We start from the raw sequence: 26,673 nt of genomic DNA on the forward strand, positions 1-26,673 counted from the left end.
CCTCTTTTTCTACTTACACTGTTTATTAAACATTTGGTTTCTGTTCCATTAATTCTAACGTTACAGTGTTCTGGAAATCACTAAGGGCTAAATCCATTACTAAGAAAAATAGAAGTACGTGCTCAGGTCCTAAAATGTCAGCCAAAAATAGGCTTTTTGCATACTAATGATTTATTTTGTTAATACGAGGTTTTGTCCACGATGATTAACGAAAACAGCCCTCCTCGTTCTTGCAAGATAAGTAAATCTGGCTGGAGGAAGTTTAAATATGAGAAGCCAAATAAACAAATCCTCTGAAATACTCATTTTAAACAAGGTTTATAGTTGCAAGTTTCAAGGTTTACAGTTTCATTTTCAGGAGGATTTAGAAAACAGTGATTAAGCACATAGCTTCTACATAGAGATTTGTGGGGAATGCCGTCTTTAGGGATGCAGGATTTCTTAAGGATGTTTTCAGGTCTCTTATATCCATCACCATATCAGTTTCTGAAGTGCAGTCCTTGGTAGTGCAGACGTTCTCACTCTCCTAAGGGAATGTACCTGTGAGAACTTACTTTGCTTTCAAGGTCACAAGACCTTCTCTCAGGAGAGTCAGTATGAGGGAAGGGAGGTCTGCTTTGTTATAAAAATGTGAATCAATTATAACCCCAACCTTTTACCATTCAGTTAAAACCCATTTGTGTATGTACACCTATACATTTTTTCAGAACCACAACACACTTTTAATTATTTCTCTATGAGATCTGCCTTCTTTTCTATGACCCATACAACCCCATAATTTCTTTGATTATCCCATGAGACTCTCCTCATTCCATTCAGTGGCTTCCAGTCAGCTTTTAACCTTCTTGATGACACTCTTCTGGCGCACTTTAACAAAGTATATAGTTTTGACTTGCATTGCTTGCCTTTTGCCTTCAGTCCTTTGTGTGAGCCAGAATCACTGCTCATCAGGAATGTTTCATGGACCACAAGCTTCAAATAGAGCAACTAATGAATCTCAGCAAATGTTCTGGCTGCTATAATGTAAATATCAGTAAGAAGACTGGGAGAGTCAGAAGAGGGGAAAGATTTAAGAACATAAATACGGATTGGAGGTTAGAGAACAGAAGAAAACCCTGTTGAAATGACAAATAGTTAGAGAAAATACATATGCTTCAAAGATTGATAAGACCTGGACATTTTAAGAGTTCTTCAAACCAGATTGTTGGAAGTTGTTACTTTTATTTTCATTGCTATAGGTAATTAGTTGTATTCATTGGTGGCACAAAAAGAATCTCCCACTGGTTTATAGTTCTCACAAAGACTCATGAGATCTCTCTGATATATTTTATTAGATGAAATTATTGATTTCAGGCGGCTTTACTATTCAAGGGGAAGTTGATTGGTTTTGCTAATATAAAGCATTTGTAAGTGATTTCATAGATTTTTTAAGACATAGGTATGACTTCCCTTTATTTTGTACACAGAACTGTACAAATGTGAAGTGTATCCTAATTTCCTGCACTGTGGGACAACTGGAGAGAGGGAAGAGTGCAGCATTAAAAATCAGGTCCCGGTTATGGGCCGAAACTTTCCTGCAGGTAATACACACAAAAATCTCTTTCTATATGTACAGACCCCTGCCTCTTTTATTTAACTAGATGTTTAGGGGTTCAAATGACAGACTTGGAAGGCCCAAATGCGACTCCTTTTTGTCATAACTTTGAAAATAACATCTCACTGGTTCCTGTTCACATCATGTGCATGCTGCTTATTTCTCCTTCTCTCACTATCACTCTCTTTCAAATTCATGTCCTGAATCTTTCCTAAAAATTCAAATATGGTATTTAAACACCTTTCCTGGTTTTGTCTATACTTTTTTGGGCCCAAATGAGTATTGTATTAGGTCTCCATAATGTTCTCTGCACCCACATCTTTCCTGGTGAAAGATTTGTATTGGAGCCAGGCAGCTGATGGTGTACACTCTGTGCCCAGCTTAAACATTAATTGATATTCATTCTCTGTTAATCTAATGAAAAGTAATATGTATCAGGCTTATATGACATTAATGTGGAGTCAACCTGTGCCTTACCACTAAAAAAAAAAGAAGGGACAGTGCAGACCATAAAAAGGATGAGCTTCTCATTGCAAATAGTCACATTTCCAGCTTCCCTGCTGTCAAGATTATATTTACACTGTGTCAGGCAGTGGGATTGCGCTGTGAGTTGTTACCTCTGCAGCTGGCCATGTGCCTGTAGTACTTTGTGGCTGTCACGGACTTGTCTCTTTTTACAGTATTGGTTTGCAGATTTGCCGGTGTTTTCTGAGATGTCCTGTTGAAGAAATCTTCTCTATGAATTATGCATAAGCTACTGAAAAGATAAATATATTGCAACTTGTCTTCAGAAATAAAAAAATCCCATGACATATATTGAGATCTGAAATGTGCAGCTTTCCAGACATACATTGCTGTAGTGCGTCTCTGAAAGATGTTTTTCTTAGAACATTTTTAAGAACTGTACATGAGAGATGGATGACAGAGTATCAGCACTCTGGGCTTGGATGAATATCTTTAACACTGAGCAGTACATTGAGAAATTTATAATTCAGTTTGCTGTTACTAGGAAATAACTGCAGATCCTTTCTTGATCAAACTGATTGATTGCCTCCTTCCTTTTTCAAGGAATTCAGAATCCCCCAATCTTTCTGCCTGGAATGCAAGAGCCTTTCTGAGTTCCCGGTAGCTGTGGGAGAAGGATGATTTACCCCCATAGTGCCTCTGACCTTAGCAAGAGAAGAATGGAGAATGCTCAGCTTGCTATGGGAGTTTTAAATTTAGCTCCTCACTCCCTGTCCTCAAATGTGGAAGTAGCTAAAAGAAATTCTGCCTCTCTTAACTTGCTTCTCTGGAGAAATGAGAAAGTAGATGGAAGGGTATTTTGCCTACATTGAATGCCAGGTGAATAGCTAACAGTTATGGGTACAAATCCACAACGGGCACCTACTTAGGGGGGCATGGGTCTCTCCTACTGTGCTTAACTAGGCCAGTGGGTACTGAAAGGATGACTTGAATAGTCCTTTCTATCTGTCAAGACTCAGGGTCACATTCTGTGTCTCTTCTGCAACAGCTAATAGCACCACCAAGACCCAGAAGAGAGTGTACAACTGAGTGCTTGAGAGATTGCTGATTGCTGTGATTCCTACCTAGCTCAATAACAAAGGACTTTCTGATTTGTCAGTACGTTTTTTTTTCTATTAACAATAAGGATCACAACCAACTTTCATATCTACTCTTCAGTTCCCTTAATAGAAATATGATGTTTTTAGGAGGGGTCATATTTAGCGACCACCACAGATGTGTTTCAGAGGTGAGGCTGAGTGTACGGCATTTAGGCTTGTTCAGTGCATCATCTGCTAGTGGGAAAAAAAGACAGGCGTTTTTCACATTTAAGCCCAAAAGCTTGACAGCTTGAATGTCTCTCTGTTTTTCTAAGTCTGTGTAACTGGGCTGGAGACCTTTTAGTGCAAGCTTTTGCAGAGGTCTTGCAAAAGTTTGCACAGAAAATACAGTATATGAGCATCTCTGCATTCACTAGAGAAACATGCCTTTAGGAAAATATAATGGGAAATTTCATTCCAATTTTTTCAAATTCCAGTAAGAGAGTGTTTGACTCTGGACTCTGGCTAGTCCTTGTTAAGTTCAGTTAAGAACTGAAGTCAATCAGTTCACCATTCCTAATCCACAGAGACAGTCAGAGAGCCAGAGAGTCCTTATCCTTGGCTGGAACAATTAGCCATAACTTTGACCACTGCCATGTCCAAGCAGTGTCACAAGTGAAACTTCCTCTTCTTCTTCACCAAGCAAAAGCTAAAGCTTAGCTAGCTACCTTATTGGGAACTGGACCTGTGACATTCAGGATCCAACCAAATTTTTCTGTTCATCATTCTGCTGGCGAAATACAATTATTTCTGTAAAGGACTAAAGCTTTGTCTTGTGAAAAAAACAAACACATAAAACCCTTTGCATAGATCCTAGACACCAAGTTTTTAGGCTGTTTACAGCTATTTCAGTTAGTCTCATTAGTCTGGAGGTTAGTCTCAGTTAGTCTGGTAGTTTTTGTAAGTCCAGTTTAGAAAGTGACAAAAAATATCAATTAGAGATTAAAGTTAAACAAATTAAATAAGAAATAGAGAGCGGTTCTCTAAGTTTTGCATTTGTGACAGAGGATGTGTAACAGTTGGACCAAACTAGCTACAGAAGAAGTGAAGTCTCCTTTTCTTAGTGTCTCCTAATCAAGACAGAATCTTTTTCTAGAATATAAGCATTAGTCAGCCTGACTTACTAGGCTCGGGATAAGGATAATAGCATGAAATTTGGTGGCATGTTTAATGCAGGAGCAATGAGTCTCATGTTACTTAATTTTAGTCATCTAAAGTTAGATGCCAGAGCTGGTTGTCCAACTCTCTGCAGTCAGTGGCAAGACAGAGCGGTATCCCAAGAGGATGTTTGATCTCTCTGATTTGAAGCACCCTTCTCTGCCCTCCTCCTGGTCTGGATGGTGGCGTAGGATCACAGCTGCATGAAACGACACAATGAGTGCAAGCACACAGGGCAATGCCAGTGAGGATGCTGCCATCCCTTTGGCTCCTCCTTCTGCCTTAGTAAACCCTCTTTACTGTACCTGTGCCTCACTCCTCATACGGAGCTCAAGGCAAAGGTGGGACCTTGCACCAGCCTGTGGGCATGGGGCAAAGATGAGCCATCCTGTAGGCTCCCTGAGTCAGAGGCCCCATGGCAAATGCTCATACAAGCACATCTTTTGCTTACTCCACTGTCCCTACGTACCCTTGCTATCAAACTAGCTTTTTTATGGGCTGTGGTAATTTTATCTGTTTTAGCATTTCTGATTCCTTCAGATATCCTCAAAGTAACTTGCAAGCCATGTAAATGCTGAGAAAACTCCACTTAAAGCAACAGGATTTTTTTCCAATTAAAAAAATAGTGCTCAGAGAACTGTTGCATCCCCCCCTTATGTTAAGAAGCTGCTGGAAGAAATAACCCCTGGTTCACATGCAAACTCATCTATTGGGAAGAGAGAGGAAACAGTGTGATACAGGATCTGGTTGCCTTCCTCCCACTCACCTCAAAACAGTCCCCTTTTTCAGAGCCCCTTTTAAAATTAACAGTTATACAGCCATTGCCATAAAAGACTGCAGAACATAATTAATTTCCTAAAAAGGGCATCATCTGCTCTTAGTAAGCCTGTAAACTTGTAGTTCCCAGGATTATTCCAGGAATAAAGCAAAATGCAGCCAAAAAAACTACTGCTGTTAGCTGGGCTGAGCACTGCAAATTCAAGCTGAAGATTAAAATACAGTCAAAATAATCAGGTTCTGAACCAGGAAGGAGTACTCAGGGGCCAGATTGAACCCCACAGTTGTGGCTCTGCATGGAAACTGAGAGGAAATGCTGCTCTCCCTACAACAACATCCCAAGCTCTTTTGTACATGTAATTAATGAACAGAATTTGTATATGCCAAAAAAGCAGGATAATGGTAACATGCAGTACTCCTCAGCTGTTTTACAGTCTACATGAAGATATGGTGATCTGCAGAAGAAAATGTTTGCGCTTGTTAACAGCTAAGCGCAAATTGTCGTTGGGTACAATATTTTCTCCTCATAGATATGTTAATGCAAACCTGATAAGAATTTGATATGATGTGATTAATTTTAAGATGAAATAATTCATGTTTCTTGTCGAGGTTATATGGATCAGCCTATACATTTTGTTACCACAAAAGGTCACTCATGTATTGAGTGACTCCTTCCTCTTCCGCTTAGTTTAACTGACAGCAGCTGACCCCTTTGCCTCTTGACAGTTGTTGTAATCTGTCACCTTGAAATCTGAACTCCAATAACAAATAGCAGTTACATGATGTGCAGTGATTAGACATGTTTGAGTAAACAAAGCAGCCCAAATTTTCCAACCAACCAGTGAAGATAGACATTGTGCCAAGGCCAAGAAGAATCACAGACTTTTTTGGATTAACTTCAAAGCCAGGCTGTAAATATGAACCCTCTACTAAAGCTGACTTTTGGATTCAGACTTGCTGATGTAGCAAACGATAGCCTGATTCATACAAAGAAGGAACAAGCTTACATGGTTATGTTACGTTATGTTCTGTTAGGGCTCCTTTATGCCTCCATTTGTCTAATCATGGTACATCTGAGTCATCGGAGGGAGATCCAGGGCGTTCTTGCCCAGTGTTCTTTGAACTCTGATGGGTCCTTTTTAATGGAAGACTAAGGAGTTTGGTAGTAAAATATCTGTTTTGAAAATGCATTTTTAAATGATGAATTTATACCATCTGTCTGACTTGTGAAATTCGTCCAGACTCCAAGCTCTTTGGACACTTACAGCATGGTGGGAAGTGGAACTCGGCTCATTCCTGACTATTGTTTCAGCCTATATTGAAAGTTCCTCACAGTCCTAATAAATCTCCTTCTGGGAGTGCCTGAGGAGGCAGTAATGCAGAAAAACCATGGAGGGTGTGCAGGGCTCCCAGGAGGTTTGAAGTTTATTTTATTTTATGTTAGCATTACTGAATATAATTTTATTGTTTCTCCCTTGGCTTTTACACAGATCCAGATATGTGAATTTTGCACCCCTGACTGCTTGAATTTGAATAGCGAGAAAGGAGAAAAATCTAGTTTTAATATGAGGAAGCTGAAAAGCAACAGAAACATGGCAGCCACTTTATAAGTGGCTTTAGAATACAAAGCCATATTTTGGCTTCCCTGTTAGGTATTCGGCTTTTCAATGCTTCTGAACAGTTACTGTTGCTGTTTCTTCTTAGATGCCTAAATATGGCAATAGATGCTTGATATAATAAAGGTAATGAGTGCAGCAAAACTCACATCTCAGAGGCCTGTCCCCAGACTGGAATCCAAATCCTGAAACTAAGTACCAAGACTCCTTGTACAGCATACAGAGAGAATGAGGTGCCACAGAAAGACCAATTGATTTGCACTAACCATCAGGATGGTATGTGAAAGCTCTCTCCTAACAGGAGGATGTACCCAAGTCAGGGTTAACCAGGGATACAATCATAAATGTATTTTTTAACAAATTAATAGAAGAACAAATGGTTGTATAACCTCTACTCTCTGCTCTATTTGTTGGCAGTTGTTCAGGTTTTTGGAGATGTGTGTCAAAGAAAGCAAGCTAATGAATTCCCAAAGCACGTATTTAAAAGGTAACACCATATTGCTTACCTTCTCCTCTCTAAAGTGTACCAGGCTCCAAAGGAAATGAAGGAAAATAAGTTTTAATCAAGCAGGGCGAGTATTATTACAACTGCACTGAACTCTATATGCAACAGACATCAGTGCTGTGGGGAAAATTCCACTGCAACACACAATTTACAGCAGAGAAAGTACATGCCCTTCAGTTAGAGCAACTTCACTGGGCTACATCTAACAAGAAAAAAGTCTTTCAGAAAAATTAAACAATGCTACATAGAGGTAGTGGAACTAAGTCATTCTGAGGAGTCTTTCCAGCAGTTAAACTTTCAAACATGCAAAAAAATGATAACCTGTCACACTTTTTGCAGCTCCTAAAACCATTTTATCCCTTCTATCCTCATACTAGCTACACGTGGGCCAGATTTCCCATGCATTTTAGTATTCCCTTTGACTAAGGTGCCTCAAAATGCTTTGAAAATGCTTTGGTGTGGCTTCAGGTCTTTGCCCGGGCTTCCCTCAGAAATCATCAGCATTCTATTGGAGCCTGGAGATCTCTCCTAGATTTTCCAAGAGTTTTCTGCACTTCCCACATTATTTCTAAGCTTTAGGGAAATACTGCATTGAATATATATTCGAAATGCTTGCTTTTGTTTCCAGATGCTCCTATGTGTCACAACTGTTAAAGAAAACAGAGGCTTCAGTTCAAAATTCTGTTTGTGAAACGCAAGCATGTATATAGAGAGAAGCCTTAATAAATACACCAGCAGGGATCTACCACCCAAGCAACAGAGGGGATGGCCATGTTTTGCCTACTTGCTAGGATATTCGCAAACAGCTGTCTCAGCGATGTGTGCAAGAGCAAGCTCTGCTTGCTCTACCGTTATGGGAACTTCAGCTTGGACTGGGCTCCCTACTGTTGGTCATTAGGCACTGACATTCACACAGGCCAAATTCCTCCTTCCCCTTACTCTGAGCCATGACTATATCCTCGGCTTGAATTGCAAACCACAGGTCCTGCTGCTTCCAGTAAACACTGAATATTAAAACATAAGCGATTTAAAAAATGGCATGGTAAAGAAATGCTGTTTCTCAAAAATGTCTTGAGAATTGTAAACATGGCTATAGGAGAGAGAGCTGCCTGTATCTAAGATGCTGGTACAAGTAAAAATCCTTCCTCCAGATGATGCTGACCACAGTCACTGTATGAAAGCCCTTTGCCGCAACACATAATTCTGTGAATGCAGGAAAATGCTCTCTAGTCTTATATTCTCCATTCCTGTAAAGCAAGGGAGATGTGCAGCATTTCCAGGATCTTAATGATGGGCTGAGGAGAGTTGACAGCTCTGGGCACAACCCAAGGCTATTAACCGCAGGCAAGATTAATCCACAGGAAGTGCCCTCCTCTGAGGTTCTTATTGCTGATATAAACTGAAAATTAAATAAGCCGTACACAAGTAGGTGAAAGGATTTCTTTTTCCATGGGTGTTGTGTTTTCTTTGTAGGATGTTTCAAGAGGGTTAATGCCACTTACTGTACCTTAACAATCAAACTATGTGAATTACCTTTCTATTGTCTACTCTTTTAGTAAAATAACATACTCTGCCCTCTTCATTACAGATTACTTTTATATATCATGTTCAGAATCCTGCTTAATGTGAATTGCTTAGAACTGAAATCAGAAAGCTTTTTCAGGAAGAGGGAGTTCTGAATTTCTGAGTGCAAATCTTTGTACAACTACAGAATCATGCCAGAATTTCACCTGAGATTTCTAACGCTATGGAATAAAAGATAAAGAATAGCTTGAGTTTGAAAATGGAAAATAATGAGTGTGTTAAAAAGATTATTTTTCTGAAGACCATCTCATAGATGTTAGGCACCATAGAAGTGTATAAAAACTATCTTTGTTTGCCAAATCTAGTATTAAGTCTGTCTAATTTTTTATTTCAAAAACTACTGATAGAAAATGTAGTCCCCTTTTATTAGAAGCCATCTATGTTAAGGAGCTGATTTAACTATCCTTGTGTAGTCATTAAAGGCAGTTTTCTTGATATTGCTCGTTCCTAACATTGGCCCAAAGGAGAGGTTAAATGTTTTGATATTAAGCATTCGGCTGTTCTCAATATTTTAAAAGAACAAGGTTATGGCATAGCCAAAAGAATTCCAGAAGGCAGTAAATATGCTGGCTTCATATCAGCAATAAATACTCTCACGTATTCAAAAATAAAGCTCTTTTTTAAAAAAGAGGACAGAAGGGACAAGGCAAATAGCAAGATCACAACCCTAGACTTCAGGAGAGCAGACTTTGGCCTGTTCAGGGATCTCCTTGGAAGAATTCCATGGGAGATAGTTGTGAAGAGAAGGATCCAGGAGAGCTGGTTGATTTTCAAGGATCACCTTCTCCAAGCTCAAGAATGGTCCATCCTGATGAACAGGAAAAGGAGCAAAGGTAGCAGGTGGCCCATTTACCCTCAGTAAAGGAGGATCAGGTTAGGGAACACATAACAAATTGGTTATGCACAAGTCCATGGGACCTGATAGGATGCACCCACAAATGCTAAGGCAGCTGGCCAATGTCATTGTGAGACTGCTCTTGATAATCTTTGAAAGGTCATGGCCCTCAGGGAAGGTTCCTGAGGCCTAGAAGAAAGCAAGTATCTTGGCATATCTTCAAGATGGACAAGAAGGAGGATCCAGGGAACATGCCAGTCAACCTTACTTCAATCCCTAGGAGGACGATGGAGAAAATAATCCTGGAAGCCATGTCCAGCCGTATTAAGGACAAGAAGGTGACTGGGAGTAGTCAGCATGGAGTTAAGAAGGGGAAACCATGCTTGACCGACTTGATAGCATCCTATGATGAAATGACTGGCTCAGCAGATGACAGGAGAGAAGTGGATTTTGTATATCTTGACTTTAGAAAGGCTTTTGATACTGTCTCCCATAACATCATTGTAGAAAAACTGATGAAGTGTGGGCTAGATATGTGGACAGTGAGGTGGACTGAAAATTGGCTGAACTCCCAGGCTCAATGGATTGTGATCAGTGGCACAAAGTCCAGCTGGAGACCAGTCACCAGTGGTGTCCCCCAGAGTTGATACTAGGGCCGGTATTGTTTAATATCTTCATTAATGACCTGGATGATGGGGCAGAGTGCTGCTTTAGCAAGTTTGCAGAAGACACAAAACTGGGAGGAGTGGTTGATACATCAGATGGTTGTGCTGCCATTTGGACCTTGACAGGCTTTAGAAATGGGCAGACAAGAACCTCATGAAGTTCAACAGAGGGAAATACCACCTTTGGGAGAATAACCTCATGCACCAGTACAGGCTGGAACTTGACTGGCTGGAGAGCAGTTTTGCAGAAAAGGCCCTGGGGGTCCTCCTGGACAACAAGTTGACCATGAGCCAGTAATGTGCCCTTGTTAAAGAAAGCCAACAGCATCCCGGGCTGCATTAGGAAGGGCATCACGGGCAGGTTGAGGGAGGTGATCCTTCCGCTCTGCTAAGCACTGGTGAGACCACATCTGGAATGCTGCATTCAGTTCTGGGCTCCCCAGTACAAGACAGACATGGACATGCTGGTGTGAGAGCAGTGAAGAGCCACAAAGATGAGTAAGGGATTGGAGCATCTGTCATATAAGAAGAGGCCGAGAGCTGGGACTGTTTAGCCTGGAGAAGAGAAACCTCAGGGAATTTTATCCATGTGTATAAATACCTGATGGGAGGGAGTAAAGAAGATGGAGCCAAACTCTTTTCAGTGTAATCCAGTGACAGGACAAGAGGCAATGGGCAGAAATTGGAATACAGGAAATTCCATTTAAATATAAGAAAAAAGAATTTTACTGTGAGGATGGTCAAACACTGGAACAGGTTGCCCAGAAAAGTCATGGAGTCTCTGTCCTTGGAGATATTCAAAACCCAACTGGACATGGTCCTGGGCAACCTGCTCTAGTTTACCCAGCTCTGAGCAGGGGAGCTGGACTAGATGATCTCCAGAAGTCCCTGCTAATCTCAGCAATTCTGCGATTCTGTGAAAATTTTAAGTGTGTGCATGGTCATCCGACTACATCCAAGCTGGCTTCCACATTTAGCTTATGTTTATTGCATGTTATGTTCACAAACAAGCCTTTCTCACTCAGTGAGGGAAGCAGTAGCCAAAATTATCATGGGTGTCTTTTTACCTCAATTTTTGTGCCATACAGTGGCTGAAAGAGGTGAACCTTTTTTTCAGCCTGAGAGGGGTAATATCTTTGACGCAAAAGGAAATCCCAGAAAGAGAGAACACCTGCCAGGGAGGAAAAGTTTTTGGATAGTCACATAGAAACTGAATCTTGTCAAAGAAGCAAAACTCCTAAATGTGCCAGAAGTAGACAGAAGGAGAAGGATTTTTGCAGAAGGTGATTTAGGAAGGGACAGTGACGTTCCAAATACACTGGACACAAATACAGTCAATAAAATAAACTGAAAGGTGTGTCTGGGGTAGAAAGACTTAAGTGATTGATGAAGTGCTATATAGTGCAACATACAAAACAAGTTGCTAGGAAATATCCCAAAAATGGAAAGTTACTGTGTTTCTTTTAAATGGTTATTAAAGCAAGTATGAACTGAGAAGACCAGAAATGGCTTTCTGTACTTCCACGTTAGTCAGCCTTGAAAACGGGGGAAAGTTCTTAAGTCCTTGGAGATTTTTTTTTTTTTAAGTAAACAAACTTTGCAACATGGATTAGGTAGATTTTACACTTTGCTCAGCTTCCTGGGGTAATTTAAACCCCATGCCAATTCATTTCTTGGCCACTTGATGTAATCTGCAAGCAGCTGGTGCCAGACTGGAGGACTGCTTTAGTTACAAGGCTCTATCTTTCCATAAATCAGTTGTGGAATACTATGTTGGATTCTGGTCATCACATTACAGAAAGGATTGAGACAGGTAGCAAGAATGATTAAGGACTTCAAAAATCCTCTCAAATAAAAGATTAAAATTGTTTACCACAGAGAGTCTAATGCAAGGGGATATAATGATAGTCAGAATTCCTAGTCCTTATGTAATGCTTTTCAGATCATATCAAAGCACTTTTAAAGGAGATCTCTATCATTACGCCTGTTTTACATGGGGTGGGATATAGAAGATAAGTCACATGTAGTGTCGCCCCCCCCAAAAAAGTTGCGGAGATGGAATTAGAAACAGGTTTCTTGAGTTCCAGAAGAGTGTGGCAACCACCCAGCCGTCCGTCCTTGAGATAAAAACACGGAAAAGAACACACTGTTAGAGTGCAGGATCTCTATGTAATAAAATACCATTCAGTGAAATTGAAAGATGTCACATTCAGAGTGAGCTGAAATATTCACGTGATACCTGCTGCACCTAGCCTTCAGAACTAATTCCATTAAGATACCATTGATTCCAGAGCTCAGGTTTTAAAATAAGTATGTGAAAAATATTTGTTATGCATTGTAGTAAATATTACAACCATTAAGATTCTTTTAAGTGACATGGCCTTTCACATGTCAGGGCTTAAGCCAATTCATAATAGATTTAGGCAGATATTTTTCCAGTGGACATATTAGCTCATAGCTAGCATCTCTGAGCAGTTTGCACAACACAGGACATTATTGTCCAGGTAGCAGGACGTATTGGTCAAATGTAGTGTGTTGATTCCTGTCTGACTTCCAAATGAACTGAAAGCATTGATGAAAAAACACAGAATGAGCTACATGATGTAACAGTTTTTAGTCATTTTAAATCAAGGAAGGTAATACCTAATCTAATCATTGCTGATAAATATAGGCAAGTTCAAGTGAAAGACAGAGAGATACACATTGTCTTACCTGCACCTCTTTGGTTTGTTAAAGTGCTTAATGAGAGCTACATAAATATTTTACCAGGCAGACAGTTAAGCAGTGGCTACTATACATTCCTATTGCAGTTGCACTGTGTAGTAAAAAAACAAGGTGAGTTGTTCTGGTTGTTTTGAACTCTGCTACAATAGGAAATCCATCGTACTCTCTGATGGGAATGCACAGCCATTCCTTTGATAGCAACAAGGATTTCTACCAGGTTGGTGCCAGCATGGGCCTGGAAGATTTCTCAGGAGACCTTTGGTTCGTGTTGGGCTTGGTGAGCAGAGGCAAGGTTTTAAAACAGACACCCCATAAACCTCCCCTCCGCTTTGAACCCACTAGTCTCCTACTGCAAAGAGAAACACGAGGAACAACTGAATGTGCCTTTCTACAGATCATACCCTTGTTCCCTGCTCTGAACATGCAGTATTTTATTTCAGTTTTATGCTGTAGTATGTGTTTGTCTTGCAGTCCCAGGACTGCTGTGCCCTTTACCAAAAGAAACCATCTCTTTCTTAGAAAATCAGTTCTCTGTATGCAGCTTATTTCTCATAATACTTTTAAGTATAAACATGTTTTTTTTTAATTTCTTTTTTTTATGTTATTTCAGAGAAAAAATGATCACTATACCCTTTTTTCCAATGTGTCCTTTGAAGTTAAGAAGATGCCATATAAAGTGCAGCCAGCAAAGCTCCCTCAGGGAAGCATAGCAGTAAGTAACATGAAAATGGTGTCTTTGTGTGGAGCGCATCTCATTCTAATCATTCCGATCATTTGGTCATTCTGGTCCCAGCTGTTAAAGTGTTTATAGATGAAAATATTGAGATCAGTCTTTCTTGTGTTTCTGGTGTAAATTCCTGAAATAATATCTAAAGGAAATATCTTATTGCTTTCTGTGGGAGTTACTGGTATATGATACTAGTTCCATTTTTAAGTAATTGCTTAGTCATCGACATGCAGACTGCTTTACTGCAGTCAGGATGGACTTTTCACCTGGGGCGGGGGAAGCTTTGAAAAGAAATTTCTGATTAGCTTTTTTGGGGCAAAAAATCTGGAGGAAATCTTTGTATGAAATTTAAAATCTTGCTTCTGTTGGGTTCAGTGATCTCACTCTTCTCCCAGTCAGCAGTTGCCTCTTACCTGTTTATGGGTTATCTATGGCATCCTCTCTCTTATCTATACGAAGCATTTCTGCTACCCTAATTTTCAGAGAGGTCTGTGCTCCTCTCCAGTGTTTCTACCTCACAGAGCATCAGGTACATGATATGAAAATACCTGGTAATCCCTACAGATGTGATAGTTGGATAGCAAAGTCCATGCCTTATTTGTAAACAGAGATTTGTATGGTTTGGGATTTTTATGAAAAATAAATCATATAAAAATGTATCTTGGAGGCTCAAATTTGATTTAATTGTTTGCTAGTGCCAAAACAATGAGCTTGAAGAGTAATTTAAAGGAATTTGCCTCTTCTTGTGTTTAATATAATAGTTTAAATTCACTCTATTTTGTCATTAATGATGGAAATAAGTAAAATAAAAGTGAAAAATTGATTATAGCATATGAGTCAGCTAAAACATGGAGGCTTATTGATCTCATCTTTATTGAGGTTTATCATTCACAGTCCTTCTTTTAAAAGGTAAGCTCAGTCCAAACTTTTCCAAATTAAATCCTGGGGCAAATACCTCATCTCAGTTTGTCAAGGGATAGTAGTAGGGAACAGAATATTTTCTTATCTATAAAACCAACATAATAATACAGTTTACATTGAATATATTTTAGAGGATGCAGGCTATAAAATCTTGTTTTGAACAAGCACAGACTGAGCGGTTGATGCTTGTGCTGGGAAGACACAAGGTGAAAAATCTTGGTCCCATAGGCTCAGTGATAGAGCTTCAACCTCTAACATCAGGAGAGCTGTGATTTCATCCAGAGAGATTTGATGGTTAATGCCGTGTTCATCCAGAAAGGTTCAAAGGCTCAAAGCTGACAGATATGTTCAGGCTGTTTGTGTTTTCTTGCAGCATGTGTTCCATAACAGAACCACATGTTGTGCAGAACTATATTGATAGTGGTGCCTTCGTCTGGACTGCAGTGCTTTACCCCAGGTGATAGCCTGCTGTTCTCACAAGTGTCAGATGATCTACCAAATGATCAGATAAGCATTTTGTTCTCTTACTGTAGCCAGTATAAGGCTTGTTATTTGGTGCAGATGATTTACAGCAAAATGCCTGTAATGGCAACTGTAAAATGTTGAAAAATGATAGTGCTTTTATGTCGTTTCATATCTGGACATGGCAGTGGATGTTTGCCAGCTCTACAGCTTGATGTGTTATATGCACAAGCTCTTTTGATGTTCCACTTGCAAGAAGAAAGTATTTGCTTGAAGTTGGGCAGTGCTTAATATTTTTGCTCCTTCTGAAAAAGATCAGTGGTTATATTTTAAAAGTTTCCAAAGATTTATTTGGAAGTATATGGTTTTCTTTGAGACAGTGCAAGGAGGGAAGAGGAATAAAGATTTTAATATCTTTAAATCGATTGTCAACAGCTTATACTTCATAATTAACTAGCATCTTACAGTTTACATAGTTAATATAAGATATTCTAAAAGAATAGAGCGTATGTCCTTCATTTAACTCATACAGAACTGGATTCCAATTATTCAGGTTTATACATACATTTAATTTTAATAGTATAAACAATCCTGTTCAGTAATGTACAGAGTCAAGTATGTGCTTACATATTTGCAGCACTGAGGTCTCTCTTTTCAACAGCATGGAATATAGGTTTGTATCTTGAACACAGATAGATGATACATAGATGTGGGAAAGGCTATTGTAAATGTAAGGAAATTCTGAATCTTTTATAAGTAAAACTTCAGAGTGAAAATGGCATTGATCAGAAAATTAGTTTGGAACTTAGTGGAGCTTAAATCAAAATCCACTGGAATCAACAGAAGTCTTTCCATTGATTTTGATAGACTTGGAATTACAACTATAAGTTGTACAACTGGTTGGACTTTCTTGCTAGCAGCTGTAACATTCAAAAAGAAATTGTCATTTTTCATAGAGATATTATTATGGTAAATAATACGTGATATATTATTTCACTTTGTACATGAAATTCTTTTTACTATAAAAAGTATAGCGTTAGAATAAACAGAAATTTGTTGTTTTGTAATTATGTGATTCTTGAACCAGTTTGGGAATTTAATAAAATATGACTTCATTTCTTAAATGTTTGATGGGATCTTCAGAGAGGATGCCTTTAGCATAAATTGTTTGACCAGTTTCCAACAGTGGACAAAATTGGTTTCGGACTAGGGCTTATAACTCTTTTTAGCTATTACATGACAATAGGTACTTTTATTTTAAAAGTGCTGATATTCCCTATGAAATATACTTGCACAAAACATGTGTAAAGTGTAAACATAAATGTCAATATTAATTATGACTCAAAGCTCAAGGGAGTTTTTGCATTCTGTTTTGGGCATTTTTTCAAAACTTACAAGAACATCATACTGTAAAAGTTGGATGAGAACACATAGCAGTACTAAAGAATTACCTATAGTTTCTCAGTCTCCATAAGCAAAATGACCAAAGATTAAAGGCAAGTCTTCATGGACAGTAAAAGCAGTAGCATTAGAAGGATAATTAACTTAGCTACTGCTTCTTAAAGTAGCAGATAAAACAAAATTATGGAGGAGCTAAATTTTTTTTTAAGTGCACCTCTTAAAGAATGAGAGAAAAAAATCAACTTTGTGAGGAGCTCACTAGCAGTCACTGCATTCTCACCAGCTGCAAGTTTGATGCTGGAGGTTTGCAACAGAAAACCTCATTCTCATCTATTCACAAGGGCTTTCCAATGACTCGCTGCCTTCTGCACTGTGCTGCCTTCCAGTGGAATCAAATACAATTTTGAAAACATATCAAGTAGCACCAAAATTGGGAGCAAAATCCAAACTGTCCTGTAAGCAGTGGCAAAAAACCTATTTTTTTTAATTTACTTACAATGCACTTAACTGTGTCACACTAAAAAAAACACAAGACACACCCCCCATTGAAATACTTTCATGAGCAGCAAGTGATATTCATGGGATCACAATAATGATTCTGAAGTTAAGGCTATTAGACAGCATCCATTCTAAGACCAAACTGAATTTTATTTCTCATAGCAGACAAAGGCTCTGCCTGTAACTTTCTAGTTGGCTTCACCCTCATTTCATGCCTGAGGCAGACAGCATTTCTGATCACCCCTTTGCTTACCAAAGGTGTGACTGTTTTAGCAGTCTTTTCAGCAGTGCGAATAGTCAGAAGTCAGATGGCTCCTCTCTTAAATCTGTGAGGTACATTTTTCACCGGCCCGACAGAGAATCATGCACTATTTTCAGCATTCAGTGTAAGTCTCCTAGCCCTGAAAAGAGAGGAAAGCCAAAATGCATCTGAAGTACAGTGCGAAACATGCAACACTTGTGTAAAAGTCCCACTTCTTCATATTGACCACCTTAGATGAAAACAGATAAATCCCCTCGAAACATTCCCTGGCTCTGATCCCATAGTACTAAACCTACCACATGGAGAAAAACAGAAATCCAAGCTGAATAATGCAAACTTGTCTTAAATCAAAATCATATGTAAAACTATTGTGGACAGCATGGGGTGGGGGTGGGGGGGCAGTCTTCTGTGAAAATGGTGAAATGAGGCAGGCAAAGCTAAGGGGATGCTTTGTTTCTTTCTTCCCCTCCAGCTTTTGCCTCAACTGTGTGGGTGTTCAGGACTTGCAATGTCAAACTGTTCACCAGCAATTGCGTTAGTAGCCCTGCGAGTCTTTGTAAGGAGTATAAAAGGCGGCAGCCCAGGGGCGTTATGTCCTACTGTTAATGCACACAGACAGGAGTGAGACTGACCACTGGGTATAATCCTCTACTCAGAGAGAAATAAATCTCAAGCACATCTTAGCACTTAGCCCAACCCTTCCTTTGCTTTTGAAAATCTAAGACAAAGAAGGATTCATTGGAAAAGGCTGTGCGTGGGACAAAATGATTTTAAGATACAAATAGTTCCCTTAGCTATTGATGCCTGTCTCTGGCATTGCTCCTGCTACAAGAGAAGAGTGATTTGGCAGCATTCTGCTTGATACAAGATAGAATTCCCTTATGCTGTCTGTTTTACTCATCACTGATAATCTAAGGATCATAAGCATGATGCTTTGCATTGCTGCAAGATTAAGGTTTCTTGTTTATATTTCAACATTTGTCAGGTTCCAGCTGAGCTATTGAAATGACTCTGCACACTAATTTTTCTGTAAAGACAGAATGGTATAAGAAAGATAGGAGAGAGGATTACAAACCCATGCAGTACAGGCAAGGCAGGGACTGCTACACCATTCATTACTGGTGGCAGTATGCCCTCAGGAAGACCCTATCTGGATTGCACAGGCTAATAGATTCTCTATAAGTATCACAAGAAGAGCTCGATTGCCTTACAGCTTGTACAGTCTAAGACGAAAGAAAACACAACTGGTAAATGCAGCAAACACATCTAAGAAGTAGTACATAAAAGGATGTATGGTGTGACTACACAGGTGTTTCAGGTTGCATAGACTAGCTACCAGCCTTATGCAAAGCCTAATGAAATCCACTTTCCCTAATGAAATACGCTGATTTCAGCAGGATCTCAAACATGTTTTGAAGTTTGGATTGACCCCGCCTAATTCTGAGCAGTTAACAGAGGCATGTAAGTTAGGAGCCTAGTTGCTATATTCTTTTGCAATCGGTAGGTGTCCCTTTGGCCATTTCAGATCCTAGACAACACCAGACAGCAAGCTGGTTTACCTGTGTCCATCTGCTGAGTAGGAAGAACTGAGAGCACTGGTGCTGGTAAACTGGATGAATGTGGACTTGGTGCCCAAAGAGACAACTCTGGTTCAGTCAAATATTATCTTAAAAAAAAAGCTGTAAACAAAGAAACCTTCCTACAAAGCTTCTCACCTGCTCTGATCATTTCCATATGCAGAATGTACCATTTCAGTAGACTATCTACTAACCCATCCATAACTGGCCAGTATCTTGCCAGAGCCTTTTGTTCTGATTTGCTTGCATTGTACAGTCCTGCCCAGAGCAGCTCTGCTGACTCCGTTTCCTGCTGTATTTATTTCAGCAACCTTATAGCACTTAGGAATTTGACTCAAAGTATCAATATTAGAAATAGCTAAATCACATTTTTGCAAGTAAATGGGTTTTCTTTGTCATTTGATCTTACTGTAAAATGGAGTCAGTCGTTTCATCAGACTTGAGAGGACAGAAAGCCCTGCTTGCATTCACTTTTTGCTGTTGTTTTCAAGTATTTATTAAGATGCCTGTACCAACTGTTCTATGTCCACAGCAGCATGCTCTGATAAGTGACAGTTTGAGTGTTAGGACAGAAGTTCTTGGGAAGCTCAAACCTGACATCAGTATCTAAGGCACTCAGCATAGGCTGTATGCTTGCAGTTTCTGATCCTTTTCAGATAAAAAATGATAACTTCTTGTTTGTGGTACCACAGACTTAGCTGGCAGAGGAAGCATACAGTGTGGATGAGTTGTTTATCAGTCTCAGTTTTCTCTGTCTTGAGGCCCTTTGAATTTTTGTCAGCACTTCTCCTCTCTTGTTCAATATGCGATCAGGTCCTCAAGGTGTGCTGCAGGGCATTCATGAGGATTTTCAAGCAGCAGAAAGGAGATGCTCTTTGCTAGACAGCTGAGCTCATTGCCTGCTACAGACTTCAGGCAGCCCATCATGCCTGTGTCCCTTCCAGTTTTCTTAGTCAGATGAGCCTTTTGCTTCAATTCATCTTTTCCCTTAACTGGTTTTCTGTAGGAGGAATCACTGCAGGCAGTTCAGCTGACCTTTTTCTCATTCTCTTTGCCCTTGAGTTTTAATGCCAGATACAGAACCACTCTGAGACATGAGGAGAGCCATTCCAAAATACTTTGTCCTTATTAAATGAACAATGCTATTGCTGAATCTAATGATACAGAGAGACTATAAAGTTTTGCAGTGTTTAAGCATCCCGAAGAGCAGGCTGGGAGAAGGAATGGTATCACTGCAGTGGCATAGGTACTCACACTGGCAAGATATCTGCTGGGACCCAAGGATGGGGTTCCATGTTTTCTGACTAATTTTGTTTGCTTTGAAATAAAAATGTCTTTTGCTTTAATTGGCGACTAATATTTGCTCTTTGCATATGCTGTATTTTTATCCTGTCTAAAAATGAAAGAAGCCTTGTAGAGTAATAACTATTTGCAGCTGCCCTAGAGAAGTGTATTAGCTGAATGTGTGTGTTAGATCAACAACGGTATGACCTACACTGCAAGCACTTAATCTCTGGGGTACAGGCCAATGTTACAGTATTAACACCATAAGGACCAGGCAATCTCTCAGGATTTTCTGTGGAACCCACAGTGTAAGCTTCAGTAGAATAAAAGTGTCATTCACATAGAAATTTTGTTCTTAATTTCAATGATAATCTTGGCTCTGTGTCCCATAACAGTGAGGAACATGATAAGAATACAGAAAGATTTGAGCCTCAGTAGGTCTTACCCGGGCTTACGTCTTTGCAAGTGCTGTTTCAGAGTAGGGGACAGTAGGCTGCACAAATGAAGTGTGGATGAAGACTTCATAGGCAGGCTTCGCTTTGCAGGCTTCACAGATGAAGTGCTTTGGAAAGGAGTGTTCCAGAGTGTCTTCCAGTTAAGTGTGACAGTAGCTAGGAGAAAGCTCAGCTAGTGCTTACAGAAGGAAAAGTCTAGGAAAATGCTAACCATGAAAAAGAGTTACAGCAGACAGGGCTAGATGTTGCAGAAAGGCAGAAATTTACCATCTTTTAAAAAGTATAGCAGAAAAGGGACACAGAGACAGAAATGGAATTAAACTTGAATTGGACTACAAAGCTATGTCCAGTCTTCAATTCAGCATACAGTTCCATGAATAAGCAAATCAGAATTATGCTAAATTTCAGGTATATCAACTAGTGAGTTAAAGCACAAACTGAGTAGAGATAGACTTTGCAATGAGAGCAGATCAGGGGCTGAGCAATGGCCAGTAAATTTATTAAGAAAAGCAGATTTCCTAGCTGTACCTTGAGCACTAAAAAAGGAAGATAATTTGAGAGCTTGTGAATCAGTTTGCTTTGCAAACTGATTTCATCCTGTCATGAAGAACAAAATAGCTTCCATCTGCCATGTACTTACCCTGTTTAAGGGAGAACAGGAGTAAATGAAAGCATTCCAACAGAAAACCCAGGAGAGAAATAACTTCCCAGTCTAACAGAGAACAAGAAATTTTAACCAAAAAAAAAAAAAAAGGAAGGACATAATTGTGACTGAGGAGATAAGGAAAGCTCAAGCTCATTCCTTCTCACTTGGGAAGAGCGGGGAGATACCAAATATAAATGAGTTTGATGAGAAGCCTTCCAAGCAGAATCTGCGGGCATAGACTGAATTTGGTACAAGGTGTGGAAGGGAGAGGAAGAGGGAGGTTACTTATTTGGATGACCCCAGAAAGAGAAAGCCAGAAGGGTTATTAATACTCTTTGTTAGGAGGAAGGTCTAAGGAGATTAACTTTGCCAAGTCAGTTAGAACTTTTCATAATTTGGTGTTATCCACCTCTGTTGCTTTCTAGACCCTCAGACAATAAGAGATACGTTTTATGCTTACTTGCCATTGACATGGCAGTCAGTATGCTTGGCTTCCTTTAAGAAGTCTAATGTCATATTGTGCATTATGCTTCTACCACAAGGACAATGCATTCTGCTTGAGGGGTTTCATTTTTGGACTGCTTAGCTGAAACACAAGTCATGGAAAAAATATATATTGGTATGTCAGCAGAAGTTAAAATAAGAGTAATGTAGTTGGTATCTATTGTGGTTTGAATTAAGAGTTTGGGTTGGAATCAACCATTGTTTCGAAGTGATTCTATTTAAGTAAATTATACTATTCTAGGCTGTACCAACATACATGAGAAGAATTTTGCTCCTTGAATCTTCTTTAAGTGTTTGTACAAATGTTCTATTCTTGCTATGCTATATTAAGTGAAAATGATTCTTATGTCTGATATGGCAAGTACTTTTGTATATGTGCAAATCCCATTTCTAGTAATTATCATGAACAAGAGGAAAGGAACTTGCAGTAAGTGAAGCCAACATGGGAGAAGTCCAAGCAATCTGTGTTTCTAATCTGCAAACTCTCTTGAAGTGAATGCTTATAACCACTGTATTCTGCTGTCAGATTTACTTGTTTATTTTTTGTTCATTTAATGTATTCTTTTCATTTCAGATCAGAACATCTGTCATTTGGTCCACTCCAAATGTCTCCTTTGTAATCCCTTTATGGGTTATAATACTAGCAATACTTCTTGGATTGTTGGTACTAGCTATGTTGACCTTAGCTTTATGGAAGGTAAGTTGTATTACTATTACTGTTGCCTTAATAAAACTGAGAAGATACTAACAGAGTTTCAGATGAGAAAAGGAAAGGTTGGAACTTTGTGATCTTTAACAGTTTGGAGCAAAAGCAACTATACACGTCTTCTTTGTTTTGGCATCTCTGACATGTTTGTGTCAGTGACCTTTATGCAGGGAACTTGTTTTCAAAGTCCTCCTTTATTATTAAAGTCTGGTTATAAATGGGCATAAAGAGTTTGGCTCTGTTTCCCAAGACCTATGATCCTCTTTTTCAGGATGTTTAGGTTCATAAAGAAGCGACTCTAACTTTGTTTTCTCTGAATACTTCAGGAATTTCCAGTTTTTGTCAGTGTGTAATTACACTCCCAGCTTTGACAATTCATTTTAGAAGATTTCTTTTTATATTAATATGTCTGTATATCTTCAGGTTTTTAAGATTTTTAGTTCTGTGTTGGTTGTTATATTCCCTCTATAAGTTTTAAGACAAGTTGTTGGAAACTGCTATAATATAGGGAGCTGGCATAGCTTTGTGCCATCCAGTCAATCCTCATTAAAAAAAAAAAAATTCTTAAGTTCGGCTGTGGTTCATCTGCCTTTAGCTGCTAAATGTTAAGGGTGAGGTATCCAGTCAATGCTAACTGTCCAGATTCCCTTTGTAGCCAGTTAATAAAAATTGGGATCTTTAAAACATGGGAGGGTGGGAGGAATTACCCTTTGGCAGTACCCTCCTTTGACCTCTGGTGAAGCGTACATAACTAGTTTCAACCAGAAGGCTAACTTTTAGGCAGTTAAAGTTAGGTGAGACAAAGCCCATCTTTAGTGACTTTTCTGAAGAAGTATCTGGCTGAACTGAAATCAACAGTTTCCTTGTTAGTCAGTCAATATCAGCATTCATATCAGCCTTTCTATCGCCTGCAAAGACAGCTTTCCTACGAACTGAATTTTTACTATTCTTTGGAACTCAATCCCACATGCCTTGCACCTAAAACTTTCATTTTCATAGGGAACAGTTTGAATAGGAAAAAAAAGGTTCACAGTCTGTCCAGTCTGCCATAGACTGCACTAGACCTTTGAAGCTGAGTGAGAGAAGAATCAAACTGTGGCTGAGTTTTCCTGTGGTTGTGATACCTGTGTTTTTTTGTTGTTTGCTTTCTGCAGTGTGGCTTCTTTGACAGAGCTAGACCTCCTCAAGATGACATGGCTGACAGGGAACAACTGACAAATAATAAGACTACTGATGCATAGAAGAAGACTGACAGTTCAAGTCAGAGTCCTACCTGAGACTAGAAACATGGTAAAGATGAAATGAAGGTTTTCTTCTACCAGTCTTCCTCTGTACTTGCAAGTGACATGGTGTTGTAATCTGATCTATGCAACGTTCTGAGAATTTGCCACGTGATGGCCATCCTTGCCAAAGAAAGCAGCTTTATCACTGCCTTAAGAACATACTCACCACTGAGCAGAATGTTTTTACCATATTCCAGACATTCTACATTTTAACAGATGCTTTTGAACATATGTGGTATACTGAGATGCTTCCAGAACAAGCCCAAGCCTTACAAGGAGGGAGTGCCTACATGGCTGTGTTGTCTAGCAGATGGACTAGGACAAAACTTTCAAACACTACTGTATCATGTAGAATACCTTTGACACCTCCCTAAGGATAAGAACTTTTATGAAATTATGGCTCAGGGAGACAAGCAATATGTCAGTACTGTGAAAGTACTTCTGAAAAACAAAGGTAGTCTATAAAGAACATTATAAATGGGGCACAATTATTTATTTTTCCACCTTTTCAGGATAAGTATCTGATGTAATCAACTTAGATTTTGAGGGAAGGAAGTCATAAAATAGAAATCACATACTTACCTTGCATGTAAATAGAAAAGTGAACCCTTTGTACACACTGAGCACATTTTTCTCACCCATAAAGTGTTTTGCAAAGCAGAGGATTTATGCAACATTTTGCAAGACAAAGCATATGATGAACAAGTATGTATTGTATTTCTTTCAGCCCAGAGCTGGCAGCCACACACCCGGTTAAATAAATCCATCCTCAGTATAAAACAGTGGATAAGTCACCCTCTCATCCCATTGCTGGTGGCTGCTGCCTGGACAGCTGACACAGGATACAGTCATTTGTGAAACACTGCTGTGAACTATCACAGACCCACTGGTGATATTGAGAGGCCTTGGGGGTCCTGGGCTAGGGTGAATTTCCTTCTCTATTGCCCAGGTATTTACTTTGTTGAAACATCCTCTTAAAACAGCTACTGCATCTTGTGTTGAGTTTGTCATTGATCCTAACACTTTGTTGATCTAAAGAAATCTCTACCTTGTTTTCTTTTTATAGACTACAGATGCCAGTATATTTAAAGTGCTGAAGAGCTTTCAGCAAAGTTTAGGGCTGGATATAATTATTTCTCATAGCAAAGTCTTGTAGGGAAGGTGTGCAGAATTTGTATTTATGCTGAAAGTGGAATGCCAGCCAGCCAAGCATGAACTCACACAAGGAAAGATATTTTGAGTTAAAGAGTAAAAATATATATGCTTGCTTTCTGTTTTTTCTGAATTGAGGATTCTGAAAATGAGACGCTTTGTTCTTCCTTTTGTATCAGCAAATGGTCCATAGGTAAGCTGGGGCTCTAAGCTCTGGATCTGTGCAAACTGTCTGCCTGAAACCTTGCATCTTCCAGTGTGAAATTTGCTATATTGTGTAAACTTCAGGAGAGATTGTTCCTTTTCTGAAACATACACCACATTTTCCTCTTCTGGTCTGCTTCTCTTTCCAATACATCTGAGCTTCTTAATTGGCAAGTGGCCTCATCCGTTCTGCTACCTCTCGGCTCTTTTTAGATAACGAGCTTTCTGCTTCCTAAAGCTTCAGGACAGGAGTAGCCGTGTGACATGGTTACTTCTGTCAGTCTGACAGGACGTTCTGGTTCCCACCATTGCTCATGCCCAGGCTGACCTCTGAAGTGTGAGGGCTAAGAGACCTGAGCAGGTGTGTTCTAGCTTCACATCTAAGGCAAATTTGCAAGAAGACCATTATAGAGCCTTTAGCGTATCAGTTGCAGTGTGCCTGTGACACTTAGTGAGAGGAGGAGATGTGTCCCTCAGAAAACAGAAGTGCAGCACCTCTGTTTTCTGAGGATAGGGAGGCCTGACTACTTGCTGGTCCCCCAGAAAACTGTTGACAGCAGCCTTTGCTCAAATGGGTTTGAGCTGTCGGTTAGAGAGATCAGCTGACAAATACCAGCACAAAGCAAGCCCCTGCCACATTTGCACACCTCTCTATCCCCTACCTTCCAGGCAAAATCATCCTCCCATGAAAAAGACACTGAGCTTTTAGCTTTTGTAAATATTGAATTGTCGTGTGTAGCAGCTTCTGAAATAAGATCAGTTAGCTCAATAAATCCACATCAACTACACAATTCTTATTCTGATGAAATAGCAACATAAGGAGATACTGAACATATGACTTTTGTATGTGCAATACTTTATATTACCTATATATCTGAAGCATGTTTACACTGGCATTTGTGGTTGTTTTTTAAACTTTTGAATATACTGATTGCTGATTACAATAAAGAAAAAAGAACAGTAAGAAAACAAACACAGCTCTGTTTAGTATGTGTTCCAGTGTGTTTTCAATCCTACATTGCCCTGAGGATGGGACTAGGTGACCTAATAAGTTCTTTGCAGTTGTAACATTTATGGTTCAGTTTTGAGCAATTATTCTCCATTTTAATGATGGGCAAAACATGTTCAGATACTAAATTTAAACCAAAAAGAACCGCAGTCATTGCTGGGCCTGGCTGGAATCCATTGGCTGCAGCTGCATAATGTCACTGGAAACCAAATTAGAGGCACATGATCTGACAAACAGTTACTTTGAGCAAAACTTTGTTTTATATTTCTACATCCTTGTAGATTAAACTTCCCCTATGGAAATGTCCGGAGCCGTGTGCTTTCAAGGGCTTGAGTCTTGGGTCCCAACGTTTGCAGAGAGCTTTCGCTGCAAATTGCAAACAGCTTTGCAGAGGACATTTCTGGGTTTAAGTGCTTGCCAAGAGTGTTTATCCCCTGGGGAAATTGCATCCTGGATGTGGACACTAGCAAGCAGTTGACGTCATCCTTCTCCGCAGGATATTATTAGTAATGTGCTATAT

The 26,673-nt window shown here is 39.5% G+C and overlaps 1 protein-coding gene across 3 annotated transcripts in view; it reads left to right on the forward strand.

Annotated features, from left to right (window-relative positions):
- Window positions 1–26,117, forward strand: part of ITGA8 (integrin subunit alpha 8) — a 113,361-nt gene extending 87,244 nt beyond the window's left edge. The window contains exons 27-30 of one of the 3 annotated variants that reach the window (XM_026098730.2): window positions 1,467–1,580; window positions 13,673–13,774; window positions 22,374–22,496; window positions 23,660–26,117. In XM_026098730.2, the coding sequence (XP_025954515.2) occupies window positions 1,467–1,580; window positions 13,673–13,774; window positions 22,374–22,496; window positions 23,660–23,746 (426 nt within the window). In that variant the 3' untranslated portion in view covers window positions 23,747–26,117. Of the gene's footprint in view, window positions 1–1,466; window positions 1,581–2,274; window positions 2,424–7,166; window positions 7,237–9,832; window positions 10,336–13,672; window positions 13,775–22,373; window positions 22,497–23,659 lie in introns of those variants that run through there. The other 2 variants (XM_064505992.1, XM_064505993.1) reach the window with 2 other exon arrangements.
- The last annotated feature ends 556 nt before the right edge of the window (window positions 26,118–26,673 follow it).

Source organism: Dromaius novaehollandiae, chromosome 2, assembly GCF_036370855.1.
Source record: "Dromaius novaehollandiae isolate bDroNov1 chromosome 2, bDroNov1.hap1, whole genome shotgun sequence".
NCBI classification, from domain to species: Eukaryota; Metazoa; Chordata; class Aves; order Casuariiformes; family Dromaiidae; genus Dromaius; species Dromaius novaehollandiae.